Here is a 17,055-nt window from a genome sequence, read left to right as displayed (position 1 = left end):
AAAACGACTGATCTGTACCCTTAAAGTTTTTCTTGTCTCTGTCCCCACCTCTCTCTTTATTTCTCTCTTATTTACAGACATTCAACATTATTTGAGGCCTCTATTGTACAAGGTAGATTCTTAACTTCACATTAAAAATCTACCTTAATATTACATGATAACATTGCATGCAAGTGACTTTTTTAAGTGTTCCATCGTGGCTGAGGCAATAGCACAGTGAATTGTGGGAGAAGGTATGACCAAAGGACTACTGAATTGATTTTTCTATTAATCACTAGTTAAGTGGCTATACAGTAATGCATATCGGAAACTGTACAACCCTAATAAGACTAGTGTTGATCTTTGGTCTCCCAAAATCCAGTTTAGGACTTCTGACACTTTAAAGTCGAGATTAGATATTGATTTTAAAAGAAGCTCTCTGTTAACTGAGTAGAAGACATCATAATTAAGGGCTGTTTAGGTAGGTTTCTGCAGCTGAGACAGTGAGTATCTAGCAAGTTATCAATATATTAATATTGTTGGACGAGTAGGATAACTTAAATTAGAAGGAAAACTGAGAAAGGGACACATTGTTTTTACTGGGATTTTACTAATTATTCCACTTGCACAGAACCAGACAAATTCATAAACTCCCTTTTCTCTTCATTGCGCAGCTTGAAGGTGCAGTGACTGGGGTAATTAGCCTAGCCTAGCTTGATTCCTGAATTTTTGTATTAAACTAAATATCAGAAGCTCCACTGATGATCACAAAATGATACTCCACCCAAACTCTTTTTTGGTTAACCCCTGTATGTTTGAGAGCTGAATATAAAAAAATTCTGAAGTCTCCTTTGAAAATATGTAATCTAGCTAATGACTGTTCGCTAAGCCTTAAGTTTTCACTTCAGCAACTCCAGTCAAATGCATTATTTTAGCTAGCGTCACTTTGCATAACACATTGCTTAGTCTTCATCCTTAAAACCTTTTCTCTAGCAATGTTAAAAATCATACTGTTTGAAAAATATGAATAGTAAAGCATAGATTAACCTCTATCTTGTGTGTCAAAGTGCTGTATGTAAGCTAATCAAGTAAACAGGGTTATGTTAAAATGAACAGTATGATCTTACATTTTTCCTTACACTTACAATTTTAGGAGTGCCTGACAACGTATGAGGACTTTTTGGGGATTCTGTAGTGAAAATAAAAACCTTTTTAATGCTGGATTAGCACATTAGAAAACATTAAAACCCTTGGCCTTACAAAAAGAAATATTCCCCTCCTATGAGAGGAAATACTACTAGTTCCAATAAACATCAGTATTCAAGCACATCAACCAGTGAAGCTAAGCTAGGCTAACATCATTGTTCAGCATACCTTCAAACTACACAAAGAGACAGAAAATGCGTTTATTCCTTTTTTTTGACTCTGATCAAGTACAAAAACGGTAAAATTCTCCAAAAACCCAACTATTTGTTTTAGTCAAGCAGTTAGTTGACACCCATATGTAGCAAATGTGCATGCACCCGCACACTCTCACATACAAGCTAGGTACAAAGGAAGATGTGTAGTCCTTACGAGTGGCCTCTGAACCCTGTTGTCTTGGTCATCATACCAAAATGTTCGGAAGGCAAGCATGGAAATCTGCGAAACATGGCAATGGATTAAACAAGAAGAGGAAGCGTGGGCAGAGAGGAGAGAGAAAGAGAGGTAGTTGTGGTTTCCCAAACCATCCTTCTTCACACCTGTCTCCTCCTCCTCTTCCCTTGCATTAGAAAATGTCTTATGGAGAGTCTAATCCACACATTCCTACAACTCAGTTTCCCCTCTCTTTTTTTGTTACATCACTTCTTGGATAGATGAGCTCATTTCCAGATGTGTGCTGTCATGTGCGTTGAACTCTGAGTTGTTGAACCTCCCATGTGTTGACTGCTGTATCCCATCATGCCGTTGGTGTTGTAGAGATTCATGCCAGTCATGTGCGGAGTCATCTGAAAGCCACAAAAAATACATTAATCTGTTACTTACAGCAGTTTTACAACTTAAAAAACGTACATTTTCAAAAAAATTTATAGTAATGCACCTGGGCAATGTTCCACTGTAGCTGCTGGGCTTGCTGCACTCCATAAGCCTGCTGATGGGGTAATGTTGTCAAACTTCCAACCTGCTGCTGTCCCATCATGCCACTCTGCTGCTGTACCATCATCCCGTTCTGCTGCTGTCCCATAATGCCATTCTGCTGCTGTACCATCATTCCACTTTGCTGCTGTCCCATCATACCTTGGGTCATCCCCGTCATGTACGGGGATGCCACCACGCCGCTAGGCTGAGCCATGACACCCTGGACACCCATTATGCCATTCTGCTGTCCCATCATGCTGTTCTGTTGAACTCCAATCATGCTGTTTTGTTGAACCGCCATCATGCCGCTCTGTTGCTGTCCCATCATGGCCATCTGTGACGTCATCCTGGCGCCTCCCATTCCACCTGCCTGGGCTAAGGAATGGTACGAACCATATGGGTGTGTTGGGAATCCCATTTGGTTCATGTACAAGCCTGCTGAAAAAAATCAGAGAGAGAAAGTGGCCATTATAGCATATGATGCATACTCTTTGATGAGACAAGCCTAAAACGGGGAGCAGTGTCTGACACCTCATAAAGTTGTAAAATGTCTTAGAAAGCGTTTGCCTATTTATAGATCCAGGACCAATACTAGCGTTCAGTTGCAGTTGTGTATCTGTAAGTCTTATATTCACTCTTCTTGTAGCCCTGTTGCAGTCTCCACCAACTCCAAAGGGAATCATCTGGCTTTATAGTAGTTGCTAGATGCTTGACTATGTCCACTAGTTAGTTGCTAACTTCATCTGACTGCTGTTGTTGGTGCTGGGCAGGTAGCTTTTTCAAAACTGGCTAAAACAAACAGTAAATTTGCACTCCGTAAAACCAAAAACAATTAGCTAAAAGGGGGAAAAGGCTTCATGGAGTTAAGTGGAACTGCAGGGCTTGGTGTTAATTCTCTAATTGTAATTGTCATTGCAAGCAAACCCTCTCAATTTACACATAGTTATTTGATCCATTATTAAAGCAAAAAATATTTATTATGCAGGTTTAAGGAAACATGGTGAAAAGAACATCTGACAGAAATTAATATAGTTCTCACCGTGTGTAGCCATACTGTTAGCATGCACTGAGGGGGTGGAAGCATACAGGGAGAGAATAGAGTCCTTGGAAAGTTTCTTGACAGTCCCCTCCTCTGCTTTGGGTGCCGGATCCAGGAACAGACTGAGGTTTTCAGGCACGGAGGCAGTCACTCTGCTCTGAGGCATAGAGCTGGAAAGAGGCTGGGGGTATTGGCAGTGGACATGGACAGAAAGACGCAAGACAGAGAGAAAAGGTAATCAACAGTGGCAGGATGAAGCAAAGGTGACAAATGAGGCAAATGAAAACACAGGTATAGCGGTAGATTTTACAAAACCATAGGGGTTCTGTGGAGAGCATACAGTGCACAGTATGTGCATTGTTTTATGTCCAACCGTAGTTTTAGTGGAGGAAGCAGCGGAGGGTGTTGGCAGAGAGCTGAAGAGATCCAGGGCAGAGTGTCCCAGAGGTGGATTAGGCACTGCTGGGCTCTCATTACTGTCTGGAACACATCCTCCACCTTTAGACACTGCAGGACCTGAAGCAGGGGCATCTAATAAAGGTAGATGGAAGCATGGTTATGATAATAATTGTTTTGAAACATAACTCAACCATTTTCACATCAAATATCTAATCTAACCTCAAATTCTTCAACTTAAACTAGATATCTGTTGTGTTTGCTTGCCTTTTATGACGCAGACAACCTGGAATTTGGCTAGAATTGAGAAAAACTGATGGTAATAAGGGGTTCTAAGTGGAAATGTTTTGCTGTCTGGCTGCACTGATATTTGGAAAGGGCATTCATGAGGCATTTCTCACTATATAATGTAATATAAAACTTTTTTATATTCTGTTGCTATGCTAATCACCAGGCTACTGAATGTACTAGTAATGATTCATCGCACAGCTCTTAGCATTATACTGTAAATGAGTATTAGTGTGTGTGTGTGTGTGTGTGTGTGTGTGTGTGTGTGTGTGTGCATGTGCGTGAGGTAGAATACCTAGTCCAAGCAGGTCTGTAACAGACTGGGAATCTGTCTTCGGGCTGATGTCTTTTTTCTGTCACGACAGAAAAAATGGATACCATTTATGAAACACATCGACACTGAAGAACGAGCCTGAATCCGAACCCTTTTTCTCCAGGCTCCCCAGTTGGGAAATTACCTTCCCACTCTGGTATGAACAGCAAAGTTTCTCCCAATTTTCCTCTGCTGGCTGAAAACTCTTCACTTAAAGAAGTATCGCATGTCAGCTTCACCTCACTGACTGATACCCCTCTCTCCTCCTCTTTCCCAGCTCAGTCTAATGCTGTATTAACTTAAATGTTAGTGATTCTAACAATCTAAGGACAGGATGAGGTCAGTTCTACTCCCTTAAAGCTGTGATAAAGGCAGTAGGAACATACAAGGATGCACTCACCAATTTCATCTTCTCAAACACAACCGGTTCCTTGGGTATATTGTCGCAACTCTTTTCTTTCTGCACAGAGAAAACCAATGGCTATTGACTCTCTCACAGCGTTTTTTTTTACTGCCTATTGCATGGATTGAGACGCAAGTAAAAGCCTTTTGTCTGTGTGTGTGCAGACTCACTCTGAGCATCTGGATGTCAATGACCTTATCCATGTACTTCTTCTTATCATACTTGTCCCTGATGAAGATCTCTGCAGACTGGTCTGTCTCAGGGCGCTGGAAGCACTCAGGTAAGAAAGCCTCATAGAGACGTTTGGCCTTGGCATTTCCCATCTCCTGAACACACTGGGGACACCGACACACAACAAACCAAATCATACTGTTAATCAGTCTAATAAGGGAAACATACAATCAAGGCACTATTCCTATTGTGATTTCAGTGATATTCAAAAGAAGTTGACTCCTTCTAATAAAACAATTTGAAATCTTTTTGTGTATGTAGAGAAAAGAGAAAAAGAAAGATGCTGACTGTGGGATATTATCACACAGGGAAGCACAATGCGGACTTTCTTGCCTATCAGACCCAGACAAGATGAGCAGCATACTGACGAGAAAGTGTCTACTTCCTCTACTGTATGTGAACATATAAGTATTAAAATTAGATCCTCTTCCTCCTTTCCTGTTCAATCATGTCCAGTCCTTGAAAGACACGGGATCAGGGGTAGGGATCAGGTTGGTTGTTATATAGTTTGACAGTCCAGATCTATTATATGTGAACCCAATCATCATATATCCCTTTAACATCTGTTTTGTGGAAAATCATTCCGTATGTCACACATTAACATGTAGTAAATGTTCCCATCTTGATATCTGTATCTTTAGTGTGACTACTGACCTGGACCTGCTCCTGTGTCCACTGGTCTAGATTGACAGACTTGACTTTGGAGATGTGAACCCCCAGGTTTCGATGGATACCAGCACAGCGGATACAGATAAAAATCCCCAAGTTCCAGGATGCCCATCTCGGACCTGGTAAATGATAAGAGCCAGATGAAGGTGAGTTAACATTTAGAGTGGAGGGTGTTTAGAGGGCGCCAATAAAATAATTGGGCAATGAAAAAAGAAGAAAAGTGAATCCAAAGGTGTAATGGAGAGTTAGAGTAAGTGGAAGAGAGGATGGAGTGAAGAGACGGAAGAATGAATAGCAAAACTCTGATTAATTTTAGTCCAATTATAGAGAGACAAGCCTGAAACCTCAATTATAAGTTTCAATTCAGCCGGGAACACATCTAATCCCATGTAAGTCATTCCGTGTGCTGACACATAATGGGATCCAATAGTAGGAGAGTTAGCCTACATAACTGAGATTTGGAAGAGAGAGGAGGAGCAGAAAATTCATACAAACACGCACACATCCACACAGCATGGATACCCGCAGGGATGATTACTCATTTGGTCATGAGCCTGTGTGTGTGGGTGCAATGATATCTGAGTGGGCTGTTTTGTCCATCTTACTGCCATATGTATCTTAATGGATGCATTTGAGTGTTGTGTGTCAACTGGCTTTAATGTTGCGGCTGATCGGTGTAGTGTTGTGTTTGCCTCTGTGTATCTTCCTTCTGTCTGTAGAGCTGTCAGGGTCCTTGCCTGAACACACAACTCTGAGAGGGGGGAAAATAAATATAACAGTCAGGCTATTTTTTCTGCTCAAATTATGCAACCGTCCTCTTTAGAGAGCACACTCAGCTTCAAAGAGAATACTGGTGCCTTTCTCCCCATCTCTCCTTACATCCCTCTCTCTTCTCACCCCTCCTCCTCCTCTTTTTCCTCCATCTCTTCCGGCTCCCCCTCCTTCCCTCACTGTAGTTGGCTGAGCCACTCTCTGCCTCTGACTCAATCTCTCCACTCATCTCCATTACAAGTCCTTGTTTGCAACCTTGCTACGAGTTGATGTGCTGTGGCCTTTACACCACTAGGTGGAAGAGCAGCTTTTAATTTGGATTTTTCTCTTGCAGCTGAAGTCATTGTGCAGTGTTTAAGAAAGGCCATTCTATGCAAATCAAAGAGGAAGCTGAGTTTCAGAGAAGAAAACATGCAAAACCTTCCTTTTTGCGCCAACCGCGGAAACACCGTGCCTGGGTGCAGAGTCAAATAATAGCCCCTTGACTTGGTTGCATCCGGAACTATGCATGCTAAAAGAAACCCTTATTCTATTTGCATTATTAATAGGAAATGAAATTCAGGAAAATGAAAAAGGGACAGACACAAAAGGAAGCAAACCAGTAAACATAAACAGCGGGTCACTGGACAGACAGAGTATGTCCATCATCCTGACCGTCTGGCTGCAGCATTAGCTGTCATGCCAGCTAATAATAGTAGAATTACTCCTGCAAAGCCTGCTTAACTGCTGTAAACATTGGCACTGACACAGAGAAAGCAAGAGATTGTCAATTGCGTTGAACTCCCTGAACGCTGGAATTAGTTTGTCCTCCTCATCTTTATTCTAATGATCCCCCTGTGTCCTGGCCGCCATTTCTTATCTCTCAAACTCACCACTGCTGTCGCTCTCCTCTTCCCCCCAGTCTGTCCGTATCTCTCTCTCACAGTCATCATTTCTGTTGCATTCTCCACCCTTACTTTCTGGGGTTTTGACAATTGCTGGACAATTTTCTGCAAATTGTACCAACTTTATATCTCTTTTTAGCCATGCCAGCGTTGTGGTTCCAGAGATGGCAATTTTGGTTTGTTGGTCCATTGGCTTGTCGGTTGATCACTTTGGTGTAGAATTATATTTCCCTAATCTAGTGAAATATTCCAACATGTATCAGAGGAATTGCCATGAAATTTTGTACAGATGTTCACGGTTCCCAGAGGATGAATTCTGTTGAATACAGAGATCCCTTTGTTTTTTATCTAGTGCCCCCATGAGGTTCAAATTTGTAATTTTGACTGAAACGTCTCAACGTCCACTGGATGGATTGCCATGAAATTTGGTACAGACATTCATGTACCTCTAAGGATGAACTGTAATAAATTAAGTGATCCATTCAATCTTTTTTAAAATCAAAATTTAATATGCCCATTACCTGCAGATTAATGGCCTTTTCATCAGCCTCAGCCATACTTTTTGTCTGGAAAATTACTTGTGGTGTCCCACGAGGGTCCATTCTTGGACCCCTTTTGTTGCTATTATACATGAATGCTTTGATCACTGCATCTTCATCTATGTTCCAGTTACTTTTTGCGGATGATACTTGTTTTTTTCCATCACATAAACATTTTTCAACACTTATTTCTGAGGCAAATTCTGAATTAAATAAAAATTCTAATTGGTTTAACTTGAACAAACTTTATTTAAATTTTAATAAATGAAACTGTGACATTTAATGCTAAAAATAAGTTAGTGTAAATCGAATTTTTGTCTTTTCATTGGAACTAATCCTATCTCTCAATTCTCACCAGCAAGATTTCTCTGTGTTTACTTTTAGTATTTTTTATCTACAAATGTGTATATCACCCTTTTTCATTATTTCACTCATATAATAGATTTTTTTCAGTCAAATTCAATAATTCACACTTATAATATCAGACACATATATCATTTAAATATTCCAAGATTTAGAGCAACTCACTTTCATTACTCAGATTCCAGGAAGGAGGACAGACTTAAGGGTTAAACATTTAAAGGGAATCACACCTGCGCACTGCACCACAGTAGCCTCTTTGGTTCCAATCAATTCAGTGCTTGAGTAAGAACCCATATACAGTATGTCTGTCCAGCAACAGTGCACACCTCCAGGTACATTGAACAGATTTAGTAGGAACAGACATCTAAAAAGAGGAAGAAAAGATTGAACAAACAAATTAGATCCTCCATGTTACGGGGTTTGCATTGCATTGCAGATTTCTCCACTGCTGAGTTCCCCTTTTTCTTTTTGTGACCACTTGCAACATCTTCTTTGAGGTATAATTAAATACTCCTGGTTTGACTGATACATAAGTCTTATTTTTTTAGGGAAAACTACCCAAAAGTAAAGGGTTTGCGTAGGCGATTGATGAATCACCCTGGCAAAAAAAAGTCTAGTTGTGGCTGTCAAACATGCAGCTTGAGGCACATCAGGGGAGGAGAAGGCAGAGACAGGACGAGAGCCATAAGAGAGACAAACAAGAGCGGATTTTTAGAGTCATCAAATGGTGGACTTCAGCTGTCTGATGACCTGCTGGGATGTACAGGGGGTATGACGAGCAAGAAGTGCAAACATAGCCCTATATGTCACTCACCCACACACACATTTATTTGTATTACAACACCTGTGAGAAACCTTTGCCTATTACATGTATTCTTTATCCCTTACCCCAAACACGCACATCTCTGTCTAGTACACTTATAATTTTAATTCTTTATTTTATATATATATATATGAACACTGTATATTTTTGCTGACCATTTCCCAACACATGCTGTTTTTGATTTTGAAATGTAGTTTACCTACTGTCATGGTAGTCATTGGTGTCCATTAATTTATATATGGTATTATAATCTATTAGCAGACTTTTGGAACTGGAGCTGTTGAGCTTAAGACCTCTGGCTATATGAATTACTGCTATATCAACTGACTTGACTATGGATATTAAGTCCGCATAAACTGTAATCAACATTATCCTATTGTTTTGTAGTAAAACTCTTAATGGAATTTATGTGCAGATTTTTTTTTTTTTTAAACTGCAATACTTCATAATGACAATGTAAAATTTACTTGATTTTCATCATGGTGAATTACATGACTTAAACAAGAGCTAATCAATTTTTCATACAGAAATAAAAAGAAAGCCTGGAATGTATAACCCTAATCCTTCGGAGGTTTTCTATCAAACTTTTAAAGATATTTACACATCTTAAATATGGAAATAGAACAACACACACCAGTGCGATGCATTAACAAACACACAGCAGTATTATCCTAGATGGTCAGATTTCTTTTGCCAAACCCTTTGTTAGTTATTTAGGACGCTTGTTAGACAATAATCTGGCTGGCGAGAGCATAGCATTAAAATCCCCGGGGAAAGTGAACAACAGACCTAGGTTTTTGGCAAGAAAAGCTAATTCAGTTGATAAAGGAGTCTGAGACTGTTAGCCAATCCTTCTGCTTTGAGTTGCTTGGACTGTTCATGCTCTGTTCATGGCTTGAAGGTCTGTGACAAAAGCAATTCCAAAAGTGTTGCACACTTGTGCTTGCCTGGGTTCAACACCGACATGGGTACCTGTTTGGTCCTGTGGTGCCAGCAATTAGAATTAGTTGCTTTTGCATATCAAAATAATAAATAGCTGTCACCATTTTAGAAAGAAGGTCACATTATGGCTTATGGGAAACTTGGTATTGTTAATTTACTCCTAACCTTTTTTTTTGTATTATTTTGGATGTTTGACTTGGAGTGATTTTAGTGATGAAGATACAGGTCATTGTGTTGGTTTGTTTGATAGTATGATGTGGTCTGATGAGATATTTTCATACATTAACATGCACCTCATTTTCAATACCTCCCTTCTCAAAGGCGCCTTTCCGATACACGCCTATGGTGACACACATAAGTGCACGATGCCGTACACTGACTTGCACACACACGTGCACCAGAAGGTGCATATGGCTCATTAGCCTATATCCCACAAGGATAAATGGTGCTCTCTGCATGCACCCAGTTAATCCCACAGAGCCTCAGTCATCAGTGGATTCTATGCCCTCTAACTCACCACACAAACACACACACTCATGTAAACAGAGTTGTCCCAGCCTCGAGCCCCTCAGCATCTAAACCAATCCAGGAACCCTGAGGCTACCCAGTGACCTAGTCCCAGTCTGAGCTAAACAGATGGACCCCTATTGATAATTTACTAATACACACCCACCATCTGTGTTACTGTGTGAGTGTCACAAATATGATTGTGCAGGTGAATCATGGAGGTTGAATGGATTATACATCAAACGATGAGTAAGACACTCCATCACATTTTTAGACTTGCTCTTATGCTTCATTTTATCCTGTAACTGATATTATTATTAGCACTCTCTGTAGTTAATATAATTACTACTTCTATAGTGTTAGAGTGTTCTTGTATTGAGTATTAATTGAGCATTCGCATAGCGCTTGGAGTATTTTGCAATCAGTAGAGTAAAATACAGATGTTTTATTACAGCTCTCATTCATTGTAATCCATAAACATGAGCAATAAAGCTATGCCATCCTCTGAAATAACTGCTACCTTTGTGAATATGTTGTGTATGGTCATTTTTTAGGGAGGCTGTAGGAAGTGCTGTCGCCTTCTATTGTGAGGTCTCCCTGGTATTTTGTCTCCCTCCTGTGCAGTGGTGAGGCAATTTCCAGGTAAACTGGTCATAGCAGATTGATGTCTGATCATATCTCACTTTTTGTGTGTTCTTCTATTACAGGCACTTGTACAAGGCTTGATTACCAGCCAAGCCCTGAAGGCAACACCCCCAACCCCCCAACAAATCCCAAGGTTCACTGTTTCTCAACTGGTGTGTGGTAAGTTGATTAATGTGTAACTCTGCTTGGGAATACGGGGATACACAACTAAAGAACGACATCAGATGACATGATGAGGACCTTAGGAGGGTCCTGCTTTATTACCTCATCTTCAGACCTTGCCTTACAGAGGGGCTCTGTCAAAATCTATTTTAAAACCTTCAGTATTTCAGATGGTTCTGTGCTTACATGTTGAGTATGTTTAATGTTTAATCAAAATAACACACAGCAAAATTGGGACGATGTAATATTGATGTAATGTACAAACTGCACTCACAGAGGGAGGATCAGGGTTGTTGAAAGGGGACCCATACTCTTATTTTGCCCAGAGGCCCCTAGCAGGTTAATCCAGCCATACCACTGAATTAGGGAAGTGTGTACACATAGTAGTATACTGTGTACTCTACCGCTGTGCCACCCAATCCTTGGTACTGTGCGAATCTGAACTCTATGCCAGCCTGGGGACACAAACAACCAATCACCTCATTGTTTCAAAGGAAATCCCTACTGGCTTCTGATTGGATGAGATTAAGGGGTGGGAGGGCAATGGGGCTGGGTGGTGGTGGAGGGATTAGGCATGACATCGCCAGGTGATATCTCCACGGCAACTGGGGCCCGGTATGTACATAAACACAAGTACAATCGAGACAATAAAGGAGGCAGGCTTCTATGCAAGTGCACGAACACACACACACACACACACACACACACACGTACACACACGCGCACAAACACAGCTCCTTCAGACAGAAGTCAGAGGTGGAAGTGTTGACTGCATTATGCACCTGCCTCACCCTCTCTCCCCCATCTCGTCATTATTTACTGGTAGCATTGAGGATGTACAGTAGAAGTGTCATATGGAGGAAGTGATAAAAAAAAAAAACACAGCACGCCATGTGGTACAGAAGAAAAAGAGAAAGACAGGAAGTTCAGCAGCACAGGCAGTAAACTGCAGTCAAAAAGCAGAGATATAGTTTCATTGCTGCTGTATCGGTACCGTAGGCATAGATAGGGATTGCCTGGTAGCAACGCGTGTTTTTTCATGGGCCGGTGTAACTGTACTCTTTTTCCATACATCTTGCCACTTCCTCTTCAATCACCCAGAGGGAGGGAGGTGATAAACGCACAGTGATGTGTGTCAGAGCAAACAAGATTAGACCAAACCTCATCACAAGCCATATGGCCAAAAGCCTGACTTGAGAGAAGGAAGGAGAGGGGACAAATGCGTTTAAGGTGTGCACCTGTGCGGTTTTGTAGGAGTGTGTGCTTGCGGTCAAAAGCACAGAAGAGTAACACTTACACACTTGAGAAAATGTGCTAATCAGTGAAGAGGTAAAATATCTCTCTTCATGCATCAACACACAAAGTGTCAGCCTATTCATTGGCACAATTCCATGAGAAAAGATGAGAAATGAAAGAGACGTGTGGCCTTCCAACCAGTATGGAGCCATATATTATTTCATAGTTAAATAATAAATGCAGAACTGAGCGTCAAGTCCAGCTCTGCTTCCTGGATCCCCACTTCCTGCCCGCATGTGTTTCCCGCTAGTGTCATTGTCCGCCCTGCCCCTGATTTGCTGCACCTGTGTCTCATTGTCTCCCCTCTCCTAGTGTATTTAGTCCCTGTGCTCGCTTCCCCTCTGTGCCAGTTCGTCTCCATTTTCTCTGACAAGCATTCCAGCCTTTTCCTAGTTTCCTGATCTTGCTTTAGCGTAGCCCTGTGGATTTGTCTGCCTGTTCCTGACTGTCTACCTGTATACTGAACCAGTCTTCTAAGTAAAGACCTAGAATTTTTTGGAACCCTTTTTGTCTCCCAGTTCCACATTTGAGTCCTTGCCTTGTGGTTACAGTTGTGTTACAGACAAAACCTTTGGGTTGTAGTAATAGACCAGTAATAGTCACTTTTTATAAAGTCTAAAGCCTAAGCTGTAGCATCTTGGTGTGCTATTTTTCTCACCCTAACCCCTAATCTTATCTGCAGTCTAATTCGACCAGTCTGTTGCACAGTGAAGTCACGCCCAACACAAAAGCAATGCGCTGGCATGCTTGATGATTGCATGTGTTTTAAGTCTGTGAGTATAAGGAAAAAGGACAAGTAAGAAGCGAGATGTGACAGGTATCAAATTAGAAAGCGTTCATTCTAAACAGCCATCACACTAATGTAAATGATTTAAATGTCCTTTCCCTCTCCACGTGTACCCGTCTTTGATCAGAAAGGTCAACTGCATCACATAAACGATGCCTTTCTATTTATTTTCTGTGCTTTTCCGTCTTTACATAAACTGCAAGAGCCTGATCACACTGCTTTTTAAAACTGTCTTCTGCATTGCTATTTATATCTCATTAAAAGACCATCCAAAGGACACATGCACTGGAACACTGGAACCTTGTATTGTAGAACTAAGCGTTCACAGTATCCTGATGACGTCTCCGGTTTAAATCCAACTAAGACCTTGACATCACATGTCACCTCAACAAAGTAATGGACAAGCCGTGCCATTGTCTATGAACTGTGCATGTACTGTGTGTGTTTAAGAGAAGATCTGATGAAACTTTGTTTCTTCTGTTGGAGACGTTGAATTTTTGTGTTTTAACAGGAAAATTAAGCAAGAAAACAGAACAAATGTCTAAAGAGAAAATGAAGAATCTATGATACAACAAGGTACAAAAATACTAACAACTGGGCAGACATGGTATGGTGGATTTAACTGTCCCCAAAAGTCTAGACTGCTTTCTTAAACATTACCAACAGTTCTTGAAATAAACTTTCTGGCTTACTACAAGAATCGTTTAAATTTGTGTCAGTGTAAGTTTCTGATTTGTAAGGTTGCATGTCTGAGGAAAAAGTATTGCATCCACGTTTCCTTTTTTTAACAGCGACTTGACCTGCTCACTGTTTCTCACGAAATATCTGTGATGCTGCATCAGCACCACAAATCATTTCTACCTGCATTTGGCAGCTAAAGAATCTGAAAGAGACACAGAAATGTACAGTAATACAATAGAGACACGACGGCAGACCTGGAGCGAGAAGTAAAAGGAGAGACACAGAAAGAACACCCGGATAGTGACATTCATCCAAATGAACAACACTGGGTGGGCTCACTGAGACAAAGGTTAACTCACTAACCTGAGGTCAAAAAACTGTCTGTCTTTCTGTCTGCGCCACCTACTTTGTATGAATTCCTGCCTACACGCGTTTGCACCAGACATTAGAAGTGTTTTCCCCTGCCATGACAGCCTGGTGCATAAATCCAGAAAAGAGCTACCATAACTTATCGATTTCAGATCTTTCATCCGCTTCAGTCACGAATCAGAAGGCAGACATACAGATTAAAGGGAGACTTTAAGCCATGACACAACTGAGACATGAGTGTGCTTTGCACACTTAGTATTTCCCTGATGCTGTTTGCCTGACAGTTTGACTGCTTGTCTACCTCCGGGTCAGTCAAAGAAACAAACGTGGCTCTGACCCTTTTTGCAGTGTCCACCACAGAACACATCTTACTCCCTGCTAAATATGGGAAGTTGATTTCTCCTATGATTCATAAGGTTTTCATAAAGAATCCCAAGCGTGTCCCCTGCATGACAGCGTGCAGTGATGTACAGACGTTCAGGGCCTTCACTTGAGAATTTACGACTGAGGTGGGAACAGTGCCAGTGATGTGGGAGTATGCACCGAGTGACATGCAGCTGTTGAGTCATTTCTCGGACCAGGTATGGCGTCACAAGGCCAATCTCATCAGTCTCAACACCAAGTTAAGATAGAGCAAGCTTAGAATCCAGCATACCCTTGAAAGCTGGACCGCTACACATACCGGTGTCATATTGACTATAGATGGACCAAAAGATGTGGAAATTACACAAGTTTCGAATCATTTATGCATTTAAAAAAGACTTACATCTCAAAAATAAAGATAATTACTGTCAGTTGACACAGGAGGGTTATTTACTGACACGCAAGGTTTTTGTCTGGGGACCAACACGGGGTGTGAAGTGGTTTTTTCCTGCGTGACAATTTACATTTTACAAAGCGTGGACCTGCTATATGGTAGCGCATGTGTGTTTTGAGGAATTTAGAAATAATAAGATATTTTCAACTTCTACACTGTTGATCCTGACAAAAAAAAAAAATGAAAACAAAATGTTTGAGAATCAGTTTGTTGATTCAGTCTCCAGCTCAGTGTATGTGTGAGCTAAATAGAAATGTTTACACACCAGTACATAAAAAGAGGTTCAGCAAATAGCTGATGACATAGTCCAAGGCCGGCTTGCGGCTACAAACAGACGCAAAAACACGTAAAATGTAGAGTCTGGTTTTTGTGATTCTTATGGGATTGTGTGTAAAATAATCCAACAACACATTTTAGACCAATTGCCGAAGCATACTATAAACCAACATCCAAAGAAATGAGAAAGCCTGAGGGACAGTATGACATCATTACAACCAACTCCCAAATTAACTATAAATACTATTACACAAAAAGCCATCACTGAGCCCCGTTAGCCTTACATTAGCCCCATGTATAGCCATTATGAGGGGAAAGTAATGCCTTTTTTTTTGGCAAGATTGGGGCTTCTCTGTGTCCCAATCTGCACTCAGACTGCAGGAACAGTCTGTTCAGGGTGACTCAAAGTCAGCACAGGTGTCTCTGTGTCTGTCTCTCTGTCCGCTGCTCCAGTGGTTTCCAAACTGGGATACAGGGCAGGTCTTGCAGGTGTCCCAATAGTTTGGGTAATTACCACTGATGATTTACTCATTTCATCCTGTGATATGGTTGTCCGATTCTAACTATTAACAGATTCCTTCTCATAGGAGAGGTAATACTGCCACCATACCCGGGATTCCTGGCGATAAGAGATGAAAACTATTACTTGCTGGAGCATGGCATGGTGTGGCTGCATGCCATGCCTCCTGCCTTGTGGGGATGTGGCCCCGTGTCTTGCACCATAGTACAACATAACTGGCCGCGAGATGATGAATGCAACGCCGCAGTCTTCCGGCGTAGTGGATGGGACCGCGGTGCGTGTGGGCTACTCCGCGGACAGACACTTACACAGGTCGAAAACCACCTACCTTTTGATTCGCAGTCTGCGCAAAATTTATTCTCCTCCAGCGCAAGTAAAGAGTTGAGGACAGCCTGGTATCTGTCAACGTCTTTCACAGATTTGCCCGTCATCATCGCACGAGTCCACCTCCTCCACGGCCCCTACAGTCCGCGCCGGCTTGGTGTTAAATAGCCTCTTATGTCAACAAAATGAGAGAGCAGTGTGTGCAGAGGCGGTGCGCTCCGATGCTCTTCCTCCTCGATGTGGAGCACAGCGAGTTTGTTACACCACGATGGGATGACTGCCTCTCAGCCAACCAGCATGCGGGTTACTCGAGGTGCAAGTACCCTGGTCAAGACGTAGGGTGGATGAAAAGACCATGCGTCTGATAAGAAGCAAAATGTAATGTTGACTCTGGGGCGCATCTGTAGCCTGTCAGTGCTACTGAGTCCTCCTGCTCTCTCATAGTCATCCCTCTCTCTCCCTCTCTCCCCCTCTTCCTCTCTCTCTCTACCTCACACACACGCACGCACGCGCGCAAACACACACACACACACGCGCACACACACACGCACACACACACAAACACACACGCACACACACAAGGATGCGAACAGCTGTTATTAAAATATAGCTGCCAAAGTGTGAATAAACACTCCAGTTATAAAGAAAAACATGTGTTGAAGCTGTAATGTCCTGCTTTGTAAAGAAATGTAAGCTCGTTTATCTTACATGACATATACTGCCATCCTGTGGTCAATCGAGAGAAGTTTATGACAAGTGGGTCTCGCTGTGGTCTTCTGTTCCCCTCCGAGACGCGGGACGGCGATACAACGACGTGCCGATAGTAAAACAGCCGAAGAAAGGTTGGTGACAGCTGACTTGCAGAACTGCATCAAGCTCGCAAAGATGTACTGAGACAGCACCGGAAAGGGGA

General features: G+C 41.8%; 1 protein-coding gene across 3 annotated transcripts; it reads right to left on the bottom strand.

Annotated features, from left to right (window-relative positions):
- Positions 1 to 1,371: 1,371 nt before the first annotated feature.
- On the bottom strand, positions 1,372 to 16,567 carry smap2 (small ArfGAP2). Of its 3 annotated transcripts, none has more exons than XM_040122534.1 (9): positions 16,147 to 16,567; positions 5,422 to 5,555; positions 4,707 to 4,871; positions 4,534 to 4,593; positions 4,116 to 4,173; positions 3,510 to 3,667; positions 3,137 to 3,317; positions 2,060 to 2,535; positions 1,372 to 1,967 (listed from the first exon to the last, which is right to left on the bottom strand). In XM_040122534.1, the coding sequence occupies exons 1-9, from the start codon at positions 16,250 to 16,252 to the stop codon at positions 1,842 to 1,844; spliced, it is 1,464 nt and encodes a 487-aa protein (XP_039978468.1). In that variant the 5' UTR covers positions 16,253 to 16,567; the 3' UTR covers positions 1,372 to 1,841. The 3 variants fall into 3 exon arrangements, with proteins under 3 accessions (XP_039978468.1, XP_039978469.1, XP_039978470.1); XM_040122535.1 differs by having other exon boundaries at positions 2,060 to 2,532; XM_040122536.1 differs by lacking the exon at positions 4,534 to 4,593.
- Between the last annotated feature and the right edge of the window lie 488 nt (positions 16,568 to 17,055).

Source organism: Xiphias gladius, chromosome 24 (genome assembly GCF_016859285.1).
Source record: "Xiphias gladius isolate SHS-SW01 ecotype Sanya breed wild chromosome 24, ASM1685928v1, whole genome shotgun sequence".
In the NCBI taxonomy this organism is placed as follows: domain Eukaryota; kingdom Metazoa; phylum Chordata; class Actinopteri; order Istiophoriformes; family Xiphiidae; genus Xiphias; species Xiphias gladius.
This window is presented reverse-complemented; position numbering and strand designations above follow the sequence as displayed.

Bases quoted from the DNA above. Each gene is read 5' to 3' on its own strand.
- smap2 (XM_040122534.1), bottom strand. From the start codon at position 16,252: ATGATGACGGGCAAATCTGTGAAAGACGTTGACAGATACCAGGCTGTC. The intron at 5,556-16,146 runs GTAGGTGGTTTT...ATCATTTACCAG, and splicing joins CGCAGACTGCGAATCAAAAG to GTCCGAGATGGGCATCCTGG. The intron at 4,872-5,421 runs GTCAGTAGTCAC...CGGTGTCCCCAG, and splicing joins GGACACAGGAGCAGGTCCAG to TGTGTTCAGGAGATGGGAAA.